At 48.0% G+C, this 16,043-nt stretch overlaps 1 protein-coding gene across 1 annotated transcript in view; it reads left to right on the top strand.

Annotated features, from left to right (window-relative positions):
• The first annotated feature begins 10,223 nt into the window (after positions 1–10,223).
• LOC140395340 (proton channel OTOP3-like) overlaps positions 10,224–16,043 on the top strand; it is a 128,789-nt gene continuing 122,969 nt past the window's right edge. The window contains exon 1 of the mRNA XM_072482980.1: positions 10,224–10,603. Coding sequence (XP_072339081.1) covers positions 10,246–10,603 — 358 coding nt within the window. The 5' untranslated portion in view covers positions 10,224–10,245. The remainder of the gene's footprint in view (positions 10,604–16,043) is intronic.

Here is a 16,043-nt window from a genome sequence, read left to right as displayed (position 1 = left end):
TAACAACCTGCCGCGTCACTTACCATTTATGTTTTTACTTCCCATTTTATTCCTTTTAGTATTCCTGGTCCTATTCACTGGGCTCCCCTCAGTCACTGTACCTTGTACTGTCGCCCTTTTTGATTTTTGACTGTAGCTTCTCTGCCTAACACTTTCCCCCTTACTGCCTTTTTTTTCTGTCCCTGTTTTACTACTTCCGACTTCCTGCATCGGTTCCCATCCCCCTGCCACATTAGTTTAAACCCTCCCCAACAGGCCCTCAATACTTTATGGCAGGCCCACAATTCAAATAGTCTGACGTCGGGACCCGTTTTCTTGGTCCTCGACTTTCCCTTTAAGTTGCCTTGGGCGGCCATCAACCTTTTAACTTCAGGGCCTCCAATCCTGTCGCTCTGGTCCGTCGAGGCTTTCTCTGGTTTGTGGATTTTTTTCCCCCTGTGCTTCCACCTTCTTCCTCAATCCATTGATCATTTTTGTAAGATGACTATAACCTCTGTCACCCCACCTTGACCGCCACCTGGATTTCGACCCTGATCGCCCCTTTCACGGCGGTCAGCTCCCTCATGAGGAATGTCTTCCATCCATCTTCAGGTGGGGAGGGGGAGGGGGGCAGTGCTGATGCTCGAGTCGGCAGTTTCCTCCTCTCTTGGGTGTCCGAGGTCCCCTCGCCTCGAGGGTTCACCGTCTCATCCGCCTGCTGCTCGTTGCCTTCACCACCACTTCTGCCGTCTCTTTGACCCCTTGAGCTCCCGTTTGCTGGCATTTTGGTTCCAATCTTTTCTTCTCTCAGTTGAGGTTAATTTGCCTTCGGATTTTCGGGCAAAATTCGCTTATAAGTGCCTGTTTGAGTCTGGTCTGGAGGAGAGCCACCTGATGTGCGTCCGCTTAGCACATCACCATCACCGGAAGTCCGAAAACAGCTGATTTTGGCAATTATCTCTGGACAAAGAATCCAGATTGCTGATCACGTTTATAAAGCTATTTGGTCATTCTTGCTTTAAGAGATTACAGTTTGGAATTGTATTTGAAATTTTCCAGAGAACAATGTCTCAAATCCAAGAAGGCACAGAAGGAGTAATATGCCGTATGAACAAACTACTTGTACATGGCTCCACAAGAGAAAAGCATGACTGTAGAGTTAGAGCAGTCCTGAGAGTCTTACAGAATGTAGGCTGAACACCAAATGAAAAATGTAGATTTGCCAAACCTATGATCAAGTTTCCAGGTCACATGGTACAAACCATTGGAAATGCAGTTGATCCACAAAAACAAAAGTAATCAGAGAATTTCCACAACCCAGGAGTATAACTGAGTTTCAAAGATTCCTCGAGATGGTCAACCAAGTAGGCAAGTTCCTACCACATTTATCAGAGGTCAACGAGCCTTTGAGACAGCTATTGAGACAGAGTCAACAATAATGATAGAATATTGCCCAACAGAATGCTTTTGGAAAGATTAAACAACTTTCAATCTCATCTGAAATTTTGGCACATTATGATCCACATCTGCCAACCCTAGTAGCAGCAGATGCATCGTCAACAGGCCTGGGGACAGTGTTATTTCAAGTACTGAGAGATGCAAAACATAGACTAGTTTACTGTGCCTCAAGATTACCAGAACAAATATGTGCCACAATCAAAAAAGAAATGTTGGTAGCAAGCTGGGCATGCAAAGAATTCTCAGACCACCTTACAGGATTGTGTTTCAAAACTGAAACAAACCATAAGCCATTCACCACCTTTCTGGGCATGAAAGAAATTGTCAAGCTGCTGCCCAGAATCTAGTGGTTCAGAGTAAGATGAATGAGATATGACTCCATAACAGAGTCATGGGAAATGGCAAATGACAACAGGCACACTGTCACAGATACCATCAGAAAGAACCAAACAAGAGGATTTACACTTCATCAAGGTTGTGATATACATCCCTAATTACTCAACATTACCAGCCAGGGCAAAAAAGTTGTAAGAAATACACCAAGCACAGCAGCAAGATGAAGAATATCACCATATTGTCTGGAAGGATGGGCAGACTGTATCCCTGATAATTCAGCACTATGCCACTACTTTGAACAGCACAAGAACCTCACGGTCATTGATGAATTTCTAATCTTCTATAAGAAAATAGTCATCCCAAAGTCACTTTGGGATAGCAAAATGTCATGCCAGAGACCGACAATCAGTCTGATGATTAGGCATTACTCGCTCGATTGAGGAAATGATTTGTCATTGTTTTACACATGCAGTGAATAGCCAAGAGCAAAGTGAACCACTATCACCGTCTATTTGTCCATCAAGTTCGTGGGAGCACCGGGGGATGGACTTATTTGATTTTAAGGGGGAAACATTCGTTATTGTCACTGATTACTATTCAAACTAAATTGAAGTAAGCAGATTGTTTTAAAAATTCAACATGGGGAGGTGAGTGTTGCTGGCTGGGCCAACGTTTATTGTCCATCTCGGAGGGCATTTAAGAGTCAACCACATTGCCAGACCACATAAGGACGACAGATTTCCTTCCCTAAAAAGGACATTAGTGAACCAGATGGGTTTTTACGACAATCGGCAATGGTTTCATGGTCACCTTTAAACTTTTAATTCCAGATTTTTATTGAATTCAAATTTCACCATCTGCCAAGGCGGGATTCGAATTCGGGTCCCAGAGCTTGACTCTGGATCTCTAGGTTACTAGACCAGTGACAATACCACTACTTCCCTGATGATCTCAGAAAGATCGGGACAAGATAAGGGCGATTGGTCAATGCACCTCAGAAACTAACCCTGTGAAGTCTGAGACTTTGGGCGGAGATGAAGATATAAATATGTAGGGGATAAAGACTTGGGGGGAGGTGTAAGGGATTAACATCAGAGGCACATTGTGCTAATGTAATGATGATGTAACATCAGATGATTGTGTTTCAGAGATTTGGAGGGAGGAGTTCCAACCTCTTCCAGATAGTCCAGTTTGTGCACAGTAGATGTAAATAAAAAGTGATGGTTTTAAACAAACTACAGTCTCCAGCAGCCTACTCTAGACCCTCCCCCCCCACACACAAAGAATCCCATCTAGACCACAAACACATTTTCAAACATACTGATGGGCAATCATTGGCAGGATTCAATTTGTCCTGGTTTTTGTGGACAGAACATAGATGGGCAATTTTGCACCATCAGGTGGATGTTGGTGTTTTTGCTGTACTAGGACAGCTTGGCGAGGGGAATGGCTAGTTCTGGAGCCAGTTAAGTGTGTTCTGCAGAGAAAAAGAGGAAGTGAGTGCACTTAACTGTCTTTGAGGTCGTTCAGAAGCTGTCAATCATAGCTATATGTTTAGAAATATTGCAGTTAGTTTCACAGCTGACTACTTGAAATCCACTCCAGCTGAAGGCAAATTCACTCAATTGTGAAGGGAGATGAATTAAACAACACAGTCAGCTGGGTGTACCTGGAAGCTGTCAGTCACAGCCTAGTTAAAGCAACTTCACATAGATATGATTGAAAGCCTTGCAGATCAAAGATCTGAGGGGATTTGAACTCAGCTGATGTGGTTTTCTCTTTCCAGGAATTGACAGCTGCTGCTTTCTCTGCCTGAGCCAGCAGGTGCAGGGCACAGGCGGGTTTTAAAGCAGTGATCTTTGACTGTTTCTATCTGGACTACTCTCAAGCTTCCAGTCATGAGGTCTCTCTTATGAGGGGGACTCTGGTGGGGGTCTCTGTAATTAGGGGGTCTCTGGTGGAAGTCACTGTAATTAGGGGGTCTCTGGTTGGGGGTCTCTGGTGGGCTCTATGTAATTGGGGGGTCACTGGTGGGGGGGGGGGGGTCGCCCTCATGGGAGGTCTCTGTAATTTGGTTGTCTCTGGTGGGAGCCTCTGTTTATGGAGGGTCTCTGGTGATGGTCTCGCTCATGGGGGTCTCTGCTGGAGGAAGTTAGGAAACACTTCATCACAGAAAATCTGCTAGGTGATGCTTGCACAGCAGCTCAGGAAGAGGGAGGCAGCTAGAGAAAAAGGGAAAGTTATTGACGGGGATGGGAACTTAGTTGGGGACTCGGCAGGGGTGAGCAAGGCCTTTCTGGACATTTATAGCAGGTTGTCTAGGTCGGAACCCCCTGCGGGGCCGGAGGGGATGAGGCACTTCTTGGATGGGCTGACTTTCCCGAAGGTGGATGGGGAGCTGGTAGAAGGGCTGGATTGGGCTGGAGGAATTAGTGCAGGGTCTGAAGGCCATGCAGTCGGGTAAGGCCCCGGGAGCAGACGGGTACCCAGCCGAGTTCTATAAAAAGCTCTCTGGAATATTGGGACCGGTGCTGATGAAGGTCTTTAATGAGGCTAAGGGAAGAGGGGTTCTGCCCCAGACGATGTCACAGGCCATGATCTCGCTCATCCTGAAATGGGACAAGGACCCGGAGTTATGTGGGTCTTACAGGCCAATTTCCTTGTTCAATGTAGATGGCAAACATCTGGCCAAAATGTTGTCCTCCAGGATTGAGGACTGTGTACCGGACATTATTATGGAGGATCAGACGGCGTTCGTTAAGGGCAGGCAGCTGGTGGCCAATGTAAGAAGGCTACTAAACGTGATCATGATGCCCCCAGAGAGCAGGGAGGTGGAGGTAGTGGTCGCGATGGATGCGGAGAAAATTTTGACTGGGTTGAGTGGGATTATTTATGGGAGGTGCTGGAGCGGTTCGGATTTGGGAGGGGCTTTATTAACTGGGTTAGGTTGCTGTACCAGGCTCCAGTTGCAAGTGTACGGACGAACAGGATGACTTTGGACTATTTCAGACTGCACTGGGGGACGAGACAGGGATGCCCCCTCTCCCCACTGCTGTTTGCGCTGGCAATAGAGCCACTGGCAATTGTTCTGAGGGCCTCAAGGGGCTGGTCCGGGGGTGGGGGTGGGGTGGAGCACAGGGTCTCGTTGTATGCAGATGACCTGCTGTTGTATGTCTCAGACCCAATGGAGGGGATGGAAGAAATTATGGGAATTTTCAGGGAAGTCGGCCGGCTTTTGGGGTACAAGCTCAAATGGAGAAGTGCGAGATGTTTGTGGTCCAGGCGAGAGGTCAGGAGAGACGACTGGGGGAACTGCCGTTCAGAGTGGAAGGGGACAGTTTCAGGTACCTGGGTATCCAAGTGGTGAGGGATTGGGGCAGGCTCCATAAATTGAACTTGGCCCGGCTAGTGGAGCAGGTGTAGGAGGATTTCCGGACATGGGATGCGCTCCCGTTGTCTCTGGCAGGCAGAGTTCAATCGGTAAAAATGACGGTCCTCCCAAGATTCCTATTCGTTTTCCAATGCCTTCCCATCTTCATCCCGTGGTCCTTTTTTAAGTGGATCAATAAGATTATTGTGGGCTTTGTGTGGGGGGGGCAAGTCCCCGCGAGTGAAGAGGGCAATGCTCGAGCGAAGTCGGGGAGAGGACAGGATGGCGCTGCCGAATTTCAGCAATCACTACTGGGCGGCTAATATAGCCATGGTGAGGAAGTGGCTGGGGTGGGGGGGGGGGGGGGGGGGGGTGCGGTCGGCCTGGGTGCGCATGGAGGCGGCTTCTTGTAAGGGCACAAGTCTGGGGGCTTCCTGCCGGCGCGATACTCCACCAGTCCAGTGGTGGGTGGCGGCCCTGAGAGTCTGGGGGCAGTAGAGGAGACATGTGGGAGCAGAGGCGGCATCGGTGTGGTCCCCAATCTGCAATAATGTTACTAATTGTGTTTCTCTTTATTTAGCTCTGAATATGGCAATATGGTCGGCGTCCTTAATTCTAATTACGTTTGCTCTGGAGTGGCCAGGTATCTTTCGATACCGCAACAAGGTTCAAAACCTAATACTGATCAAAGACTCGATACACCAGTTAGGAAGTTCAAAAGCAATGCTCATTTATTTACACACAGTCAAATATACTCACGCATAAAACTCTACAAACTAAACTATCACTACTGCTAAAGCCTTTACTTAGTTTCGGGCGCCCACTCAGTCAGAGGAACAATGGCCATTGTTCGGTTCTGAGGTCGCTGGCGTCGAATTGTTATGGAATAACAGCTAGGATCGTCTGTCTCGTAGTGTGCGTTGACCTTGGACTGACTTGTTCTGTTGTTGCTGTTGGGCAGGTCTCTTCTTGGTGAGATCCGGGGCCGCAAGAGAGTGATTCTCTCTTGGGAGATTCTTCTTATACCCAAAAGGGGCTTCGCGCATTTTGGGCGGGCCTTGAACTTGGCCCCAATTAATTGGGCCATTTCCCAATCATTCCTGTCGATTTCCTCCAATAAAGGGGTGGGTGTCCTGATTGCTGGGCGTGTCCTAGGTGGCCGTTGGCCTGCTTTGTTCTGGTCTCCTCTGGCGCCAGGGAGTCTGCTTTAGTATCGTTTACTTAAATGTTACTCTTTTGTCCCCGGGGATGGCTCATTAGTATGGTAATGGTTTTGCAGTTTCGGTCTTGCCTGGGAGCTGCGGCTCCAATCAACAGACAAACCCTGTACCTGCTTGCTTTCTCAGTATTGTCCATTTTCCCTGCAATCTTTGCAAAGTGTCCATTTTGTAATCGGGAAGAGGCCATCCCAGATGGCTACAATAATCACCGGTTTGCCCCGGGGAGGATGGACGGGGGGGTTCCGAATTTGGCGGAGAGTGGGGATCGAGAGGATGGGGGACTTGTTTATCGAAGGAAGCTTCCCGAGTATGAGGGCGCTGGAGGAGAAGTTTGCATTGGCGGGGGGAAATGAATTTCGATATTTGCAGGTGCAGGACTGTCTGCGGAGGCAGGTACCAACCTTCCCACTCCTGCCGCTAAGGGGGATTCAGGATAGGGTGGTTTCTAGAGGATAGATAGGAGAGAAGAGCGTCTCAGACATGTATAAAGAGCTTATAGGATCGGAGGAGACACAGACCGAGGAGCTGAAACAAAAGTGGGAGGAGGAGCTGGGGGGAGAGATAGGGGAGGGCCTTTGGGCAGACGCGTTGAGTAGGGTCAACACGACCGCAACATGTGCCAGGCTCAGCCTGATCCAATTTAAGTTGTTCACCGGGCTCACATGACAGTGGCCCGGATGAGAAGATTCTTTGGGGTGGAGGATAGGTGCGCAAAATGTGCGGGAGGACCGGCGAACCATGTCCACATGTTCTGGGCATGTCCAAAGCTGAGGGGATTCTGGCAGGGGTTTGCCGACGCCATGTCCACGGTGTTAAATATGAAGGTGGCAATGAGTCCAGAGGTGGCGATTTTTGGGGTGTCGCAGGATCCGGGAATCCAGGAGGAGAAAGAGGCAGATGTTCTGGCCTTTGCTTCCCTGGAAGCCCGGAGACGTATATTACTAGCATGGAGGGACCCGAAGCCCCCGAAATCGGAGACCTGGCTATCGGACGTGGCTGGCTTCACCTGCCTGGAGAAAATTAAGTTCGCCATGAGAGGGTCTCTGTTAGGGTTCGCCCGGAGATGGCAACCATTTGTCGACTTCTTCGCAGATAATTAATCGTCAGCAGAAAGGTGGGGGGGGGGGGGGGGGGCGGTTAGGCTAGCGTAGATTAGGGAGGTAAGCAATGATAGGACCTTTGGGAGAGGGAGGTGGTTTTTGCACTGTGTTAAAATTTTCCTTGTTATGTACATTGTTGATTTTGTTGCTGTTACAATGCCAAATAAATACGTCAATAAAATGTTTATTATAAAAAAAAAGAAAAGCTGCTGGGTGTTTGAAACATTCTCCCACAAAAAAAGCAGTAGATGTGAGCTCAATAAATCTGAATTTGGTAGATTTTTTTGCCAACATTATCAAGGTGGAGTGAAGATACAGATCAACTCTGATCACATTGAATGGGGGAACAGGCTCTAGGGCTTTTCAGTATAAACAATTACTTTGTGTTTTAGACGTTAACTTTGGGCTGGAGATTAACCACAGGTCTATGGCATCCGTGTCCAGGCGCCAAAGCGAAATATGACCCAACCATAAAACACAGCATAATGCAAAAAACCTGCAATCACTGGATCAGTTTGGGTTCAGTGCTGTTCAATATGATATGCCTTGCTTTATTATTCATGCAGTGTGTAATCACTGTACAAGCCCGATTGCTTTATGCAGTTTACAACCCGGTTATAATTTAGAGGAAGGGAGGGGGTGCACGGTGGCAATGTGGTCTCAGCATTCTGGAAATTCTTAATCCAGCTCTGATTGGCACTTTGGTGCTGAGAAACATGAAGAGTGAGGTTTGCTGATCCAGTCTTTTCATGTTGCGACAGGTAATTGCTATTCCATTAGCTGATTGACTCCTGAATGACACTCCTTTTGTCTGCACAGAGTTAAGGTGCATTCAATTGCGACACACCCAGTTTATATCCTCTGCGAAGCTACACTACAATCTGTTTAAGACAGGTAGGAACTGTGATTTGCAACTATTTGGGCAAATTAATTTTACTTTGTAATAAATGCATTAAGGTCATAGGCAGAGGATAAAAGCTACTTACATGCCTAGCTTTGTGATCTGAGTGCAGATTTTAACATAGCGATTATCAGGACTAAGAGCTGTCAGTGTACTTTTGATCTATTTTTGTATTTGATGAGATTGTTCTCCAGTCAGAGTCAATGGAAATGATTCATTCACCGTGGCAAACATTTGAGAGTTGCGGAATTTAAATTCTCTGCGCCCCTTGTCAATACTTGGGCTGACCAATTCACCAGGTTTATACTGAGATACAAGCTTGATTCAAATACAATCTGAAGGGCCTTGTCCGTCAGAGCAGGTTAGAAAGCAGCAACCGAGACTGTGTGCCAAGGAGAAGCTGGGTTTCAAAAGGGTGTTGATTGTCGAATGAAGGGTATTGAGTGATGAGCATTGGACGCGGTTTAACAGTGAAAAATCCCTAATTCGCACTTTTCCTCTGGACTCAGTTGCAAAGTTCCTTTTTTTTAAATTTAGAGAACCAATTTTTTTTTCCCAATTAAGGGGTAATTTAGCATGGCCAATCCACCTACCCTGCACAACTTTGAATTGTGGAGGCGAGACCCACGCAGACATGGGGAGAATGTGCAAACTCCACATAGACAGAGATCTGGTCCCAGGACCGACCCAGGTCCTCAGCACCGTGAGGCAGCAGTGCTAACCACTGTTACAACATTCGTGATGGAGATTGATGACTGTTGTTATGGGAGACTGTTAAGAGATATGGAGAAAAGGTGGAGAAATGGAGTTAAGACACAGATCATGATGGCGACTCGACGGCACAGTGGTTACCACTGCTGCCTTATGCACTGAAGACCAGGGTTTGATCCTGGCCCAGGTCACTGTCCGTGTGGAGTTTGCACATTCTCCACACCGCGTGGGTTTCACCCTCACAACCCAAAGATGTGCAGGCAGGTGGATTGGCCATGCTAAAATTGCCCCTTAATTGGGAAAAAAAGAATTGGGTACTTTAAATTGGAAAAAAAAAAGACACAGATCATGCATAATTTAGTTGAATGGTGGGATAGTTCAAGCGGTTGAAGAGCCAATTCAAGTTTTTATTCTCTCTCTCTCCTATTCTCCCCTTGCTGCTTGCCCTCCTTTTCACACACTCCTACCCTTTATTATTCTCCCTCCTACCTCTCTCGCTCTCTCTTACTCTCTCCCTCCTACGCTCCCCACGCAGCAATGACCACCCCAAGTGACCAGGGGGTGGGACCCCTGGCTAACGTTGCCTCTCAGCCAGAGGCTCTGCCCTCTGCATCAGGACAGATTACACAAGGTTTGGCTCACATTTCCTTGTGTTATAATGTCTGAAGGGTAACCTGATCAATGTGTTAGAAATTGAGACAGCAAAACTATTTCCTTTGCTGGGGGGAGTCCAGGACAAGGGAATATAATGTTAAAATTAGAGTTGGGCTAGATGGGGGGGTGATGTCAGTAACTCTTCCCCCCGTAAAAACTGTTGGTGCTGGGGCACAATTGGAGCAATCAAGATGGAAATTGATAGATTTTATTGGAAATGGCCTCCTGCTGCTCTTACAGAGGATAAACTGAATTGATCAGCAAGGATCTAATAGAATGGGTGAACAGGCTCGATGGGCGAAATGGCCTCCTCCAGTTCCTAGGTCCCTTTGACTCAGCATAGCCCAGAAGCCAAAGGCTGGGGAATCGGAGATGATCATGTGATGGCGGAGGGAATGATTCAATCTCCGGACGCGACTGGTCTTGGTTTCCCTGAGTATTTTATAGCTTTTTCATCCCTACTTGTGCTTTGCTCTTTGTCTTTCTAGAGACGACTGACATCAGAGAGCTCAGGATATGGCTGAAAGAGAGGAAGCTGGAACAGCTGCCGTTAGGTCTGAAGGAAACCTGCCTCAAAAACTGATTTTGGAGAACTTCCAGAATGAATCCAAACGTGAGACAATTTGCCAGAGCCCAACAACACCCGAGAAAAGCAGCAAACTCTTGTCTTCGCTCCTGGCTGTGAATGTTGTGTTTCTAGGAGCTGCTTTCATCCTGAGTGCCATCTTCAACCGCGCTTCTGGACGAGGAACCCATGTCCTGATCCTCCTAATGGTCCTCAATGGCCTGACTATGGGCTGGATGATGTTTCACCAATCTATGTCCCATTCTGTCCGTCACCAAGACCTGCATGCTGGTGCCATCTGGCTAAGGGGTGAGTGAAGGGATTTTGCCTCTGAAGCTTTTGCTGTTTAAAATACAGAGATCTGGTTTGGTCCAGGATTATTCAAGGTGCCTTCTGTATTGAGGGAGGTGGACCTCATTGGAGGAAGGGAAGGACTGGAGGAATTGCAAGGAATGGGAGGGTGGGGACAAGAACCCAGTGAGGAAGGCCACAAATTGGTAACAGAAGCTGCCAGTATTATTTTGCTCTGAAGTGAGTGAAGGGGATGTTCAGTGAGGTTGGGGGGATTATTATTACATCAAAGTTCCCATTCCTTGCTCTGTCCAGCTAATGCTTAATGCCCAGGCAGTGAAAAACTACCTCAGCAGGACCAAGGGATTGATTAAAAAGGGGAAAATCGAGTACGAGAGTAAGCTTGCAGGGAACATAGAAAACTGACTGTAAACGTTTCTATAGATATGTGAACAGAAAGAAATTGGTGAAGACAAATGTAGGTCCCTTACAGGGGAATTTATAATGGGGGACAAAAAAATTGGCTGAGCAACTAAGTACATACTTTGGTTCTGTCTTCACAAATGAGGGCACACATAATATCCCAGAATGTTGGGGAATGCAGGGTTCAGTGAGAGGGAGGAACTAAAGGAGATCAATATTAGTAGAACAATGGTGGGATTGAAGGCTAATAATCTTATGGGCAGCACGGTAGCACAGTGGATAGCACTGTGGCTTCACAGTGCCAGGGTCCCAGGTTCGATTCCCTGCTGGGTCACTGTCTATGTGGAGTCTGCATGTTCTCCCAGTGTCTGCGTGGGTTTCCTCCGGGTGCTCCGGTTTCCTCCCACAGTCCAAAGACGTGCAGGTTAGGTGGATTGGCCATGCTAAATTGCCCTTAGTGTCCAAAAAGGTTAGGAGGGGTTACTGGGATAGGGTAGAAGTGAAGGCTTAAGTAGGTCGGTGCAGACTCGATGGGCCGAATGGCCTCCTTCTGCACTGTATGTTCTACGTATCCCAGAGTACTTAAGGAAGTGGCTCTAGAGATAGTGGATAAATTGATGATTATCTTCCAAGATTCTATAGGCTCTGGAACAGTTCGTATGATTGGAGGGTAGCTAATGTAATCCCACTATTGAAGACGGGGAATAGAGAAAAAATAGGTTATTGTAGACCAGTCAGCCTGATGTCGGTTGTGGGGAAAATTCTAGAATCCATTATCTACTGGAATTCTTTAAGGATGTAACTAGTAGAGTTGATGAGGGGAGCCAGTGGATTTGGTTTATTTGGACTTTCAGGAGGCTTTCAACAAAGTTCCACATAAGATATTAATGTGTAAAATTAAAGTGCAGGGAATTGGGCATAGTGTATTGAGATTAACAGAAAACTGGTTGGCAGACAGGAAACAAAAAGTAGGAATGATGTGGCGATGCCGGCGTTGGACTGGGATGAGCACAGTAAGAAGTCTTACAACACCAGGTTAAAGTCCAACAGGTTTGTTTCAAATCACTAGCTTTCGGAGCACTGCTCCTTCCTCAGGTGAATGAAGAGGTAGGTTCCAGAAACATTTATCTCGACAAGGTCAAAGATGCAAGACGATACTTTGAATGCGAGCATTTGCAGGTTATTAAGTCTTTACAGAGCCAGAGATAGGGGTAACCCCAAGTTAAAGAGGTGTGAATTGTCACAAGCCAGGACAGTTGGTAGGATTTCGCAAGCCCAGGCCAGATGGTGGGGGTTAATGTAATGCAACATGAATCCAAGGTCCCGGTTGAGGCGGTACTCATGTGTGCGGAATTTGGTTATAAGTTTCTGCTCGGCAATTCTGTGTTGTAGCGCGTCCTGAAGGCCGCCTTGGAGAACGCTTACCCGGAGATCAGAGGCTGAATGCCCTCGACTGCTGAAGTGTTCCCCGACTGGAAGGGAACATTCCTGCCTGGCGATTGTCGCGCGATGTCCGTTCATCCATTGTCGCAGCGTCTGCATGGTTTTGCCAATGTACCACGCTGCGGGACAGCCTTTCCTGCAGCGTACGAGGTAGACAACGTGAACCGAGTGGCACAAGTATACCGCGTACCTGGTGGGTGGTGTTCTCATGTGTAATGGTGGTGCCCATGTCGATGATCTGGCACGTCTTGCAGAGATTGCCATGGCAAGGTTGTGTGGTGTCGTGGTCGCTGTTCTGAAGGCTGGGTAGTTTGCTGCAAACAATGGTTTGTTTGAGGTTGCGCGGTTGTTTGAAGGCAAGTAGTGGGGGTGTGGGGATGATCTTGGCAAGATGTTAGTCTTCATTGATGACGTGTTGAAGGCTGCGAAGATGATGTCGTAGTTTCTCCGCTCCGGGAAAGTACTGGACAACGAAGGGTATACTGTCGGTTGTGTCCCGTGTTTGTCTTCTGAGGAGGTCAGTGCAGTTTTTTGCTGTGGCGCGTTGGAACTGTCGATCGATGAGTCGAGCGCCATATCACATTCATACGAGGGCACCTTTCAGCATGTGCAGATGTCTGTTACGCTCCTCATCTGAGCAGATCTTGTGTATACGGAGGGCTTATCCATAGTGGATGGCTTCTTTAATGTGTTTAGGGTGGAAGCTGGAGAAGTGGAGCATCGTCAGGTTATCCGTGGGCTTGCGGTAAAGCAAGGTGCTGAGGTGACTGTCCTTGATGGAGATGAGTGTGTCCAAGAATGCAACCGATTCTGAAGAGTAGTCCATGGTGAGTCTGATGGTGGGATGGTACTTATTGATGTCATCGTGTAGTCGTTTCAGTGATTCTTCGCTGTGGGTCCAAAGGAAAAAAATGTCATTGATGTATAACGTCAGTTGAAGGTCCTGTGCGGTGAGGAGATCTTGTTCAAACTTGTGCAAGAAGATGTTGGCTTATTGAGGTGCGAATTTGGTCCCCATGGCTGTTCCGTGCATCTGGATGAAGAACTTGTTGTCGAAGGTGAAGACGTTGTGATCCAGAATGAAGCGGATAAGTTGCAGAATTGCAGTTGTCGGTGTTGAGTACTGAGGCTGTTGCAGCAATGCCGTCATCATGGGGAATGCTGATGTAGAGTGCCGAGACGTCCATTGTGACGAGGAATGTTCCTGGTTCAACTGGTCCATGGGTGCTGAGTTTCTGTAAGAAGTCCTTCGTGTCACGACAGAAGCTGGACGTTCCTTGTATGATGGGTTTCAAGATGCCCTCGATGTAGCCAGAGAGGTTTTCACACAGGGTCCCATTGCCTGAAACGATAGGACGGCCTGGTCTGTTGGCCTTGTTTATTTTCGGGAGGCAGTAGAGATCTCCAACGCGGGTAGTACGTGGGATGAGAGCACGTAGGGTGCTCTGAAGGTCTGGATTCAAGGTCTTGATCAGTCTGTTGAGTTGGTGAGTGTGTTCCTTGGTCGGATCTGCTGGTAAGTGTCTGTAGTGTTCTTGGTTGTTGAGTTGTCGGTACACTCCTTTGCAGTAGTCCGTTCTGTTAAGTATTACGGTGGCCCCTCCTTTATCTGCTGGTTTGATGACGATGCTGCGGTTGGTCTTGAGTGCACGAATGGCATTGCGTTGTGCTTGGGTGACGTTCGGGGCTGTCTTGTGAATGCGACTGATGAATCTGGCATTGATGCGACTCCTGACGGCTTGAGCATACATGTCGAGTCTCGGGCAGCAGCCTTCCGGAGGTGTCCATTTCGACTCTTTCCTCTTCAGTTGCCGCACCGCAGATCTCCCGGTCTGCTGTTTCGGTTCATTGGTTGTCTCATTGGGTTTGTTATCGGCCTCTTGGGGTCTGTGGAAGAATTCCGGAGCCTCATACGCCTGATGAATTCCTCCGTGTCTGCCGCGAGACTGATGGGGTCCATTTTGGTGGTGGTGCAGAAATTGAGCCCTCTGCTGAGGACTTCGATTTCGTCTGGTTGAAGGGTGTAGTCTGACAAGTTGACAATAGATTTCCCTGTATTGTTTTCTACTGTGGTACCGGGGAGGCTTGGTTGCTGCTGGTGGTGATGCCGAGTTTGTCAAGCTTTCTGTTCTTGGTGTGCATATAGGTGGCATAGTATTGTTGTCTCATCTGTTTGGCGGTGTTCCGCAGCTGGTCTGCTGCGTCCTGAGCACAAGTTGAGAATATGGACTCTATCTTGGTTTCCAGGTTGCAACGTCTGCTGTAGAGCTTGATGTGCTGGGTGCTCTGGATCCGTGGAACACATACAGACCACCAACACTTAAAATAGTGCAACACTATTTTATTAAGTTAGAAACTGTTAAACATACTTTCACTGTGGGTTAACACGATGTTAGATTAAACTAAAGAACTATGCCTGTCCAAACCAGTCTATGCACTCAGCATATGGTGAGAATCTGTGCTGTAAGCTGTAAGCTCTGTCCTTGTAGGAGGCTGCATCCCGAATGAGCAGGAACTCTGATGCCCTCTGTCTTTATAGTGAGTGTGCTCTAACTGGTGATTGGCTGCGGTGTTGTGTGTGTTGATTGGTCTTGCTGTGTGTTCATCAGTGTGTGTGTATCTGCACCATGATATACTGGTGTATATTATGACATCCACCCTTTTATAAAAGAATGTATGTGTGTGGCAATAAATAATGTATGGTGAGAATGTTCCTAACTACGTGTGGGGTGCGAAGACATATTTACAGGACTACGTACATGAGAACTAAGCTATTTACATGGGAAGGTGCCTGGTGCAGAGAAGCAGTATGCAACAAGAATAACGAGATCAACACTATATACAAACCAGGGAAACGATCAAACAAAGCAACAAAATAATTCAGAGAGTCTATAAGTCCTCAAAGTCCATAAATTAAGTCTCTGAGGTGGGCGACGAATTCTGGTTGACCGCCTCAAGGGTGGGTCGAGAGCCGCCAGTTCAGGAGCGGGCTGGACTGCGTCAGAGTCAGGCGGATGCAGAGTGACAGGGAGCTCTGCATAGTCCGTGGCAGGGTCAGCAGGAGGGCGAGGCGACAGTGGAGGATCACATGGCGAGCGTGGAACGAGAAGAAGGGCGCGTCGATTGCGGCGCAGAATAGAGCCATCTGGTAGACGAACCAGGAACGAGCGGGGGACCACCTGCTGAAGGACAACAGCGGTTGCAGACCAGCCCCCATCCGGAAGATGGACGCGGACGTTGTCATCTGGAGCCAGAGCAGGGAGATCAGCTGCACGGGAGTCATGAGCTGCCTTGTGCTGTGCACGTGACAGCTGCAGCCGGCGAAGGACCGGAACGTCGTCGAGGTCTGGGACATGGATGGACGGTACCATCATCCTCAGGGTACGACCCATGAGTAACTGGGCTGGCGACAGGCCAGTGGACAGCGGGGTGGAGCGATAGGCCAGCAAGGCAAGGTAGAAATCGGACCCAGCATCGGCAGCCTTGCATAGGAGCCGTTTGACTATATGTACTCCCTTCTCCGCTTTGCCGTTGGATTGGTGGTACATGGGACTGGATGTCACATGGGCAAAATTGTACCACCTGGCAAAGT

The sequence above is a fragment of the Scyliorhinus torazame genome, chromosome 18 (assembly GCF_047496885.1).
Source record: "Scyliorhinus torazame isolate Kashiwa2021f chromosome 18, sScyTor2.1, whole genome shotgun sequence".
NCBI classification, from domain to species: domain Eukaryota; kingdom Metazoa; phylum Chordata; class Chondrichthyes; order Carcharhiniformes; family Scyliorhinidae; genus Scyliorhinus; species Scyliorhinus torazame.
Note: the sequence above shows the minus strand (reverse complement) of the source record. Positions and strands in the feature narration are given on the sequence as shown.